The sequence below is a fragment of the Glycine max genome, chromosome 8 (assembly GCF_000004515.6).
Source record: "Glycine max cultivar Williams 82 chromosome 8, Glycine_max_v4.0, whole genome shotgun sequence".
NCBI classification, from domain to species: domain Eukaryota; kingdom Viridiplantae; phylum Streptophyta; class Magnoliopsida; order Fabales; family Fabaceae; genus Glycine; species Glycine max.
This window is the reverse complement of record NC_038244.2, coordinates 4,557,283-4,568,846: the sequence shown is the minus strand read 5'-3', so window position 1 is coordinate 4,568,846 and position 11,564 is coordinate 4,557,283. Positions and strand designations below refer to the sequence as shown.

At 33.9% G+C, this 11,564-nt stretch overlaps 1 protein-coding gene across 1 annotated transcript; it reads right to left on the bottom strand.

Annotated features, from left to right (window-relative positions):
- Positions 1-3,279: 3,279 nt before the first annotated feature.
- On the bottom strand, positions 3,280-5,812 carry LOC100809062 (uncharacterized). The gene has a single exon (XM_003532513.5). The coding sequence runs from the start codon at positions 5,327-5,329 to the stop codon at positions 3,629-3,631; it is 1,701 nt and encodes a 566-aa protein (XP_003532561.1). The 5' UTR covers positions 5,330-5,812; the 3' UTR covers positions 3,280-3,628.
- Between the last annotated feature and the right edge of the window lie 5,752 nt (positions 5,813-11,564).

The window sequence follows — 11,564 nt, the reverse complement described above, 5'->3', positions numbered from 1 at the left end:
GGGGTAAAAAATTGGGGGAATCAATTTTTCCCCCCCCCCCCCCCCCCCCGCCCCCTAAAAGTGGTCATTGTCACTTGAAAATAGAGAAATTCAAAACAAGTCACACTTTGTATGTAAATTACAATTGTACATTACACTTTGCATGCCTTAGGCATGTTTATTTTTTATTTGTAATCCCTCAAGTCTTCATGAAGCAGGATAAAGAAACACTTTCAATTATTTTTAACCTCCACAGCAATAATTGCATATGCAACTACATAAATCACACTATTGGCATCTTAGTCAAATGCACAAGCAATTGCCTACCATAATATATCTCTTCGAGAAACAAGCTTTGAATTATTTTTTTTTCATTTCTCAAGATTGATTTTGTGATTGAACATCTTATTTTGTTGCCAGACTTAGCAATATGGTCCAATTTTTAAAAATACACTAAAACTAAAACTAATATTATTTGTAATTTTTAAAAACTGCAAAAAATAAAATTTAAATACAACTTAAACTAAAAATGCTATTTTTTAAAATATTTAAAAATATACAAAAGCATTTAAATCTTCAGGAAATAAGCATAAATATTTTTTTTAAAAGAAGGAAATAGAAAGAGAATAATGCAGATAATCGATATTGAAGAAATGTACTATATAGAAAACTCAAAGAAAAATTTATATGAAGTAACCAAAAACAAATGAATAGAAATCAAATGCAAATTGTTCTACATCCAAAATTCAATTAATTAACTCTTAATAACTTTTACTTAATTTATTAGTGGGTCGACCTCATGGATCAATTGTTGACTAGAAAAGGTAAATTGAGCTAAGCTTTTGTTAGCTCCTTTGATATGATGTGGTCCATTCCATCAAACCTTATCTAATATGGGCTATATAGTACATATAAGCAAGACTGGCCCTTTTCATATTCTAAACAAGACCTACACCCCAACCCTATCAAGGGTAGCAGTTTCTTTTTTTGAATATATCTCATTTCATATTTCTGTATACTATTTTTGTATTGCTCTGTGACTGCACACCTCCAATAACAATAAAGAAAGAAAATGAAGTCTCTGGGGTATGATGATAATTTAGCTTTGATCTCAGTTTTGGTGCAGTAGATGGAGACATTTCTTTCTGGCTCTCAGCAGCAAAAGTCACAAATGCAAATAATATTAGGCAATTGCTTTGTGCATCCAACAAATTGTTTGTGCACTAGTGCTTTTTTCATTATTTGGGATCCGTAATCCGTATGGACCCATTAAGGATTCAAATCTGTGACTTTTAGATTATTAACACAACACATTAACCAACTGAGATAATTGACCAATTATGTTATAAAATAATTAATGTCGCTATATATAACACTAAGATTTCTAATGCATATTTAATGTACATGTAAATTTACATCATAAATTTTGTGAAAATTAATTTTGGTGTATTAATTTCTAATATTATATTTGATGCACATGTAAATTTACATAATAAATTTTGTAACAATTAATTTTAGAACAAAATTAATTGTCACAAAATTTATGATGTAAATTTACATGTACATTAAATATACATTAGAAATTGTAGTGTTATATATAATAACATTAATTATTTTATAATATAATTGATCTATTAGCTCAGTTGGTTAATAACCTGAAATTCCCAATCCTGCATGAGATATTAATTTTAAATTAGTTTATAAAACATTTTAAAAAAATTGTAATATATACGTACATACGGATTGACAATTCGTATGTTCATACGAATCGACAATTCAAATGAACATATGAATCGACAATCCATAAGCTTGTGGATTAGGAATACGTAAGCTTATGGATTACGAATCCGTAAATTTGCCAGAGATAATTTTGAAAAAGAAAATGAAAAGGTGTTGAGTGCACAAGCAATTTGGTAGTTGCACAAAGCAATTTCATTAATATTATAACCCGTGTGAAACTAAAACCTTTGCGAAGAGGGTCCACTTCGTTCCTTTTGTATTAAGGATAAATAATTTTTATTTCAAAAATGTTTAAATTTTGGTTTTTGATATGATAACACTATATGATTCTTCTTTTTTAAAGCATATAAGCAAGGATATAAAAAATCATCTTTGTACGTTTGGTGTAACCACAAGAAAATCTTCTTTTATTATTCAATTGTTATAATCCTTTCAAGGAAAGTCATATTGACATTTTCACCGAAAAATAATGATCAATGTGAAAAAGAACCTCCATTGTATGCAGCTAGCAGTTTAACTTCAACGTACAACAATTTGCAACCGTCATAATCCAACCGTTTAACTAAAATGACTTTTCCCCGTAATTGACATTGGTCCCTTGGTAGCATTTAGAACAAGTCAAAGTCTATAACGCTAAAAGTAACAAAATATTCACACCAGTCATGAGCGTAGTTAAGAGGAGAGCCCTACCACAATGCACTACTCTTCACCCATAAGATGTTTAATGGCATACATGGTTTTAAATGGCGCATTTTCCCACAATTACCTGCAATATAAAGATTTTCTAACTCACCGCAAGGTAATCGCGACCGCAATTTACAATCATGTGTCATACTGTAAACCAAGTTCTTAATTTTGAAGGCTTGAATTAGCAAAATTATCCAGCTGGGAAACATGGACATCGGAAGAATAGTGAGTTTCATGTGCTTTCCTTCCTTGCTTCAATTAACACCTCCCAATATCAGACTAATTGATTTTGCATACTAACATTACATGTTTCCCATTCTATAGTGATGTAGCATTAGTTGGCACGCACGCAACAACATGAGAACAAGAGCCAACACAGCACTTTGCAACCACCACACAACCCAGATGATATATGATAGATTTTCCACTCATTCACGGAACCTAAGTGCATAAACCTTTTACCCAGATTTAGGAACTTGCACTTTCAGCATGTTAGTATAGTATTTTACATCTTGAAACCTTTTAAAACAGAAGAATAATTTTTGGGGCAACATGATATCAACAATTGCCACGTGCACACATTCTTCATTAACAACTAGGAACTAAGAAGTAGTAGCTATAGCCAAATGGCAGTGCTTAGTACAAGACAAAGCAATACAGATGGAAACTTCATCTATCGCTATCTTCTTTATATATAATGTTGGATAGAGAAAAAAGCAAGTCTTACACTACTCACATGCTTGCCAAGGATTGACGTCATCAACATGTGGTACCACAACACAAATGCATATACACTATAATATTATTGGAACACTGCCAAATAAAACTAAGGTAGGTAGGTGAATGAGAAATTAAGAAATAAGAATAACTGTATGTAAGTAGTAATTACATTCTTCTTCTTTTTTTGATATATAATATAATATAATTCTTTACTTCTTTGGTACAATCTGCCATGGCTAAAGGCCTAACATCAATGGCAGAGTATCCTAAAGAAAACCTACAACAAGGCTTTTATGGTATATCACTTATCACTACACCTGGTTACAATAATCTCTCAACATAAAGCTGTGCTACTCTTGTGGTAAGTAAGCAAGGCCAATGAAATAGTAAAACAGAAAGCATATCGAGAATGTGAACACAAATTAGCAAAACTTGTAAGACACTTATGTAAATATACAGTTAAAAAAAGGGTGAAGAAAAGAAGAAAAAAAAAGAATTACATTCACGAGCGCCAGATTCCACTCAACATGCTGCGGAACCGGTTTGTGGATAGCTTCTTGACAAGTCTCTTGGCATCAGAAGAAACTTCAGCATCCGCAAGCTTTTCTATGTTTTTGGCATATCCTGAACTAACAATCTTTTTCCTCCCACTAGTACAATTAGTTAAGGACATTAATATAGAGATCAAGAACTTTTTATTACCTGAATTCCCCTCCTCTGGATCAAGCAACTGCAGAATAAGGGCTATGTTATGATCATCCTGCACAAACCTCTTTCTATTTCTAGGCACCATAACCATGCCAGAGAGTGCCTCCGCCGCCATTTCCCGAACCTCAAATGACTTTGCATTGAGAAACTTAACAAACTCCGGCATAAACCTGGCATCCCCCATTGCTTTCTTGGCCTCCTCCGATGTTCCACACAACCTAAACGCCACCTTCAATGCCAATTCCTGAATCGAAACCTCGCCATTTCGAACATAATATATCAATTGATCCACAAAGCCATAACTCATCAAAACACCAACAGAACTAGGTGAGCAAAAACACAAATCCTCAATAGCCCTCATTGCCACCTCCCTTGTTTTACAAGAATAAGACCACTTAGGATCCAAAACGCGCAACAAAGCGTGAATCGCTCCCTCTTTGATCACCATCTGCCTAACAACCTCATCACCAGATGCAATACTCACAATAAACGCTATCGAATTCACCTGAATCGATTCCTCCTTAGACCTCACAAGCCTAATGAATGTTACCGCAGCACCCTCATCAACCATAAACCTCTTAATCTCCTCGACACCAACGAGATTCCTCAACACCCCACAAGCAGGTCCAACCAAATCACCACCACAATCACCACCACAAATCTTCAACAACACACTAACCCCTCCATGAGCAGAAACACACCAAGCATTATCCGAATTCTCAGTTAACTTCACCAAACACCTTGCAGCCGCAACCTTACCTAACACACTCCCACAATCCAAAACCTTAACCAAAGGAGCAATTACACCCGCGCCAATCAAAACCCCTTTGTAAGAATCAAACCCCGCAACAACAGAAACAACCTTAGCACTCTCCTCCTGAATCTCAACCTCATTTGACCCCAAAAACCCCACCAACAAATGAACCACGTCACCAACATCAACAATCACCTTCACGTACTTCTCATCCTCCACCACAACTTCCAGAAGATTCTTCAGCGCTTGTCGCTTCATACCCAAATCCCCAACCTTCATCCTCGTCGTTAAGTCCCTCACGTAGAACCTCATGTCCTCTTTGGAAGCGGCAAGACTCGGTTTTGAAACCACCAACGCGAACCCATTAGTTAAAATTCCAGTCTTGTATATCTCGTTGAGCTTCTTCGCGTGTGCATCGAGCTTCGCGAACGCCACGTCCAAATCGCTCTGCAACAGAAGCTTTCCGCTGTATGAGAAAACCACGCAACGCCGGCACAGATCGTGGCACTCCGTCGCGGTGGCCACCACCGCCGCAGCCAGCCGCGAGAGGGACGGGCTCTCGCCGGAGTCGCATTTCTCGGCGGCGATTAGGCCGGCGTGAAGCTCCTCCAACTTGGCCCGAATCAGCTGCCATTTTCCGGAGAAGACGCGAATCGGGTACGAGAGAGAGAGCACTGAAAAGATTAGCTCCACCGCTCGCCGGAGACCCGAAGCTTCGGCGAATGCTTCTTCATCGCTCATTTTTGTTGATTCTCAGTAGTTTTTCAGAAACCCCATTTCCCGGAGGAATATTCCGGCGAGATTCTTTGGCTGCGGCGAGTTCAGAATCTAAGTAAAACAACGATCTTTATGAAATATCTAAACAAAGAGAGAGAAAGAAAGAAAGAAAGAGAAAGAGGGTGTTTTCTTTTCTGTTTCTTGTTTCAGTGTTTCTTTCACTGTTTCTGCAGATCTATGCTTATCCGTAGATTGCAGTTGATACAGATACACAAACTGGTCCAAAATTGGACTTTAGCACGTGAAATTACCGAAATGTCCTTCTGGGATTTATCTGTGGAATGCGGTGCCAATGTACAATTGTGTAATTGCAATTGGTGCAGTGATCGGAAGTTAGAGGGGTGTGTTGAAGGGAGACAAGAGAGGCCAAGAGAGGTTGGTTGAGTCTAGGAGTGGCTATTTAGACGGAATCATGTGTAGGTGGTAGTTCGTGTTTTGTTCGTATATACAATAAGAAAATAATAATTACAATTTATAATTTATAATACTTCAACATAGGACAAACAAAAGGTGAGGTAGAAGCAAGGCATGAATTACAAAACTTTGTAATATTTTAATTAGAATTGGTCATACTTATTAGTTAACTGTTACTTTTGAGTAAGCAGAAACCATAGGTTGCAGGTAGTTTCCTTTAGTTTAATGATCCTTAATTTTTTTTTACTTTCTTTAATTAAAAGTTTGACATAATTAAAGCGGTGTAAATTATGCCATTATGGCATCACTGGCATGGAAACTGAAACTTCACGAGTTTGTATTTGGTGTAACATGCAACATTAATCTTTTGATCTCAATTTTAGACCTGGTCAGGGTGGAGGGGTCATGAAATTGATTTTGAAGTCTTAAATAATTGGACTAATAAATTAAAGTCTTGAATAATAAGAAGGAAATTGCTAATTAGCAATAATGAACGAAAGTCTTAATGGTATATTCAGGCTCATAAGGTTCGTTAACCATTATAATAAAGTATCCCTTATCTTTTTCAATTCGTGGACCCGGTCGTATAATAAACATGATGCCTTTTCAACTTTGGGTACACTAAATTAATTAAACACAACGTCACCAATATAAATTAATCAACCAACTTTTCAGTTTAGCTTACGAGTCCAATTAATAAGATTTTGGAGGCGGGCCCTAGCGTTATCTAGCAATCGACCTATGTAATAGTCATTTTTTAATAATTTGAAAACTACTAAAAAAGCACATAATATTTTTTAAAATTTTTATAAGACATTGTTTTTTAATTCGCATACGATTCATACACTTCTTATTTTGTGATTTGTGTTCATTTTTCTTAAAAGAGTTTAATTGTCATGCAATTGACTTTAAATTATGGATAATGTTTTAGCTGCCTGCTTTTTTAAGCATATAAGGAAAAAGGTTTTTTATATTTCTTTCTCACTTTACAGTTCATACCACAATTCAACACCATCTTCAAATTTCTTCAACTGTATTTTTTCAACAAAATTGATGAGGGAATACAAAGGATAATATACATGTATATTTCCTGTCGTTTTTAATGCTAGCAACTGGCCAACTGCAAATAAATTCGAGGCCCCAAGAAAATAAGCAATGAGACGGCTACAAGAATCTTGGTTAAGTTCTAGTTGATACTAGTAAACGAGCAAAAGCATAGTAAAGAGTTGTAAATTAGTACTCAGAGAGTAGATGAAAGTGATGATGAACCACGCCTTAATGAGGATACAGAGCTTTAATTTCGTGAACAAAATAAAAAGTTGATAGCTTTCAATGCCCCTTGGAATGGAAATGACACGGCCACACTTGGCACACCCCACCATGTGAAACCCTTTGTTGGATGCCTTGAGCAAGCAGTGACCTTTTGAATAGGAATTGTGTAGCGGGGAGTGAATCACATAACTAATTGAGAGAAAGTTGCTTTCTTTTCCATCACTTTTTGTGGGTTGTAAACGTATATAGTAAAGAAGAGTCCAACAAAAGTTTGGGTTTGGGAGAGAATAAATCCCAATCAATTGATTTTAATTGATTCAACTTTTAGATTTAATTTTTGTCTAATTCGAAGCCATCTCAATCGATGTTGAACAGGTTGGTTTGTCGTATCATTGGATATTGAATAAAAATAAATAAACCTATTTAAAAAAATATAAAATAACAGTTTTATTTCAAAATTAATGAATAATCCCACGACATAAATCAAATTGGTCAAATCCATCGTGAGGAGGTTTGAAGATCAAAGTTATACTACAAATGCCGACTGAGTATAGGTCTAGAGGAGGCTCGACGGTGTCATCGACCATCATGAGGTGGCAAAATGACAAGTGGAGAAGGCTATGTGTGGTTGTGTGTGTTGCTCTTTTGGGGTTATGTGAAAAAAAAAGGAAAGTGTCAAAGTGAATTGTATGTGATGAGTATAAAACACTAAGGAGATATACAAAACAACATAACAATATCAGTAACTTCAACATTTAAAAAATGACAAAAATTAATAATATATATTCAACTTGGTTCAAATTTCAAAATTCTCAATTCGATACTCGAGCCAATTGTCATCAACTCTAATTGATTTGATTCAGGTTTGACTCAAATTAGAAAAAATCTGAACCAATTTAATTGATTTAGTTTAAATCGTCATGTTTTTCGGGTTGATCTGGACCAATGAACACCCCTAAATAAAAGCCAATAGGAGGAACCACTATCATACATGCAATTCCACATTGCAATCAAATCCTAGTCACATTATCGACTCCAAATCAATTTTAATTTTGTTAGTATGATATCAATACAAAATATCCATCATCGAAAACATTGATGAATCTCTTTCATAAACCATGAGCACACACAAGGTATATATTATTCTTCCAACATAGTTGATTTTATCTATAAGACTAAGATTCAAATACTAAATAACTTAATTAAGGAACACAAGTTACTACCACTTATGTTAACTCTATTGTTAGTTATGGAAATATAAGGTGGACTTTATGATTAAATTAAAAAGCTTAAGAGAAAAGAGGAGAGAAAGAGATTGTAAATTCAAACTACTCTTAATAATATATTTTTTTCAAAACTTACAAATTAATATTGATAAAAAAATATGGTTGATTCATGTCACCAAATCAAATGGTGCATATATATATCTCAAAAAGTGTGCACGGTTTCGAGACACAAAAGGAAGGTTCACGAGAAATCATGAATAGAAGGTCCGCATGGTAATAGCTAGAGAGCTCAAGCTTTTCAAAGCAAAAGAGTAAAGCTGTCCCATGTCATGACAATCCCGACTAAAAAAGCATTAAAATATTGACCATCCAGACCTAGAAGATGAACTTTCGCAGAATTTATGGGGTCGGGAAATCAAGAGGGGTAAAGAGAATCAAGGTGAATTTTTTAAACCTTAATACTAGACAAATCAGACACTAGTACTAAGGCAAAACGAAATTCAATGACCCATCATGTCATTTAGTGTCTAATTTTTTACACTGTTAGATTAAAGGTCAAAATACCATTATTCTGCTGGTCACGGATTCTTATCATATGTAATGTGACCACAAATAGTAACTAAAATAGTTCAGCTTGGTTGTTTTACAAAGCTAAGTAATTACTATATTTCTGATCATATGACCAACCTGCTTGTTGAGCCAAAACAATACATTGCATAGTATGAGTTAATTATATACAATTGCAATTTGTAATCTGGAATCAGCACATGCCTCAATTCCGGGGTCAGCGACCCGAATTTTGCATGTATGTCACTTCATTAATGAAAGCATGTGACATCTTTTGCTCTAATTTTGTTGTTTTGCTGATATGTGCACTCCTAATTAAGTTACTTTTTTTTTATCAAACTAAATGCATCTAGATTGTAATTCAATTTTAGTTCCCCACGTTCACTTTAAGTTGTAAGTTTAAGATATGTAATCATGATAACTTTCATTAATTCGGTCTCTAATTTACTGTGGAGTGAAAAGGGGTTACTGCCTACCTTCTCCATATGGGTCAAAAAGCACTGTGCAATTTTTTTTTATTTGATCTTTATAGATATGTTAGGTGTAAAATGCCGCCATTCATATGCTAGAGCCATACCATGGTGCCTTTGAGTGGAGAAGAAGCGAAAATCAAGACAGTAGAAAAGTATGAAAATGTCTTAGCTTTCAAGAGAAAGGTAGATATAAAAAAATAATGTCTTCATGTTCCTAACATAACAAGAAATTGAGAAACAACAATGCTACAGAAGATTGCTTGATATGTGGTTACTACAAATTCTTTATAATACGAACAATATGTCAGCAATCATTCCACGTATCATGGAACATGGATTGTACAGAAATACGTAAATTTATATCATTATGTATTTGTTTTAGGGCCCAAGTAATCAAATTTGGTTTAAAGAAAACGCCAATGATTTGTAATAAAAATAAAAATGCCTTTTCTTAAGCATGTTGCTCAAAGTTTTATAATTTGAGCACAATTCCTTATTTTCTTTTTGTACCAATACGATTGTTGAAACTTGAAACTATGGTAGCGTAAGTCTCTTATCTCTTCGGCATTACAGTTTCTGTACCCCATCACTTTCGAGTATTAAATATTTTAGGGATTGGAGAAGAATTATGAAGGACTGAAGCATACAACTTTGTTGATACTAACATTCTTTAAATACAATAAAACTCGGAACTGAAAATTGTTAAATTCTCTCTGAAAAATACTAAATAGAGACAATAACAACCTCATCATTTCTCTTCTTTATTTCATACAGAAAGCCTACAGTTGTAACTTATAAGCTTTAATAGTAGATACTGATGCATTTCTCTAAAAAAAAAAATAGTAGATACTGATGCATACTCTAAACAAAATAACACGCCTTTTAACATTCAATTGAAGTACCAAAAATACGTCAGTTATGTACTTTAATCCCCAAATTAATCAATATAAATGTTCATATTTTACCTGCACAAAGTTTGTGTCATCTCCTAATTACATTGCACAAAGCATTAGAGACTAAAATTGACTCAACTAGTTCAAGAATTTTGCTCTCTACACTTCTGAATTGTACATGGATAGTAATAGATTATTGTTTTAAGTCTAAAATTGAGACGATTGTCATGTATGATAGCAATTTTAAAGATTTTGACAGTTTCTGTATTCTATCACTTTCACATGCGCCATTTATAAATAACACACTTTTAATATTTCAATTAGAAAAAAAAAATGTCTAGTGTCTACTTCAACCCCCAAATTATCAAAATACATATTCATATTTAAATTGCTCAAAGTTTGTCACCGCCTAATTAATCAGTACTAACATCGATGAGACAAAAATGTTAACCCAGCTGATTTAATAATTTTGGCTCCATATTCCTATCTATAGTGACAGGGTTCGAATTCTTTATGTCAATAACATCAGTGGTATTTGAATAATTTATCATCACTGTCATTTTATCTAAAAGAACAAAGAAAAAATACAAAGCATCATAATATATATTTTCTTTTTCTATTCTTCTAACCTTGTGGATTAACTTGCCCTATTTTGGCATATGCGTGAAGCAAGCATGACGTCCAACCACTAAAAGATGAAAAACAAATAGTGACTCGATTGGAGTAATGTGCATGAGACCCCTATTTCGTTTTACTATCTTGACCAATTAGCTTGATAATGGCTATAGAGTATGGACTAGCTTGATTGAGTGCTTTTATTTTACGACTTATACTTCAAGAAAACGTTGTGTGTAGTCTTGGCGATCATGCATGGGTCCTGGATAACCCAAAGGCTGATATGGTTGATTATTTGTTCGAAATTTTGAACAGGATGGCTTACCAGAACTTTTCACACCATGTCATCATTCACAGAACCGGAAAGTTGTTTGCACCAAAATTTAACTTGTTAAACATGTTACAGAAAAAAAAAATTCGTTCATTTGAGCGAATGTAAAAAAAAATAGTGTATAATAGATTAAAAAAAATCAGCCACACACATTTTGACATTTGTAAAGAAATAAAAGGTGCATATGTACCTCTAATTTAAAATATATCATAATTTTAATTCATTAATTTTTTTTAAAAATGCTTCATTAATTATATATATATATATATATATATATATATATATATATATATATATATATATATATATAAGTACTACCGTCATGATTAATTGCAGCATGATCAAATACCAATATGAACAGAAAACAAAAAATAGACCTCTTACCAAATTAAACTTCACTTTTTATGT

What these genes read in the sequence shown, in the direction of transcription:
- LOC100809062 (XM_003532513.5), bottom strand. Translation starts at nt 5,329, where the DNA reads ATGAGCGATGAAGAAGCATTCGCCGAAGCTTCGGGTCTCCGGCGAGCG.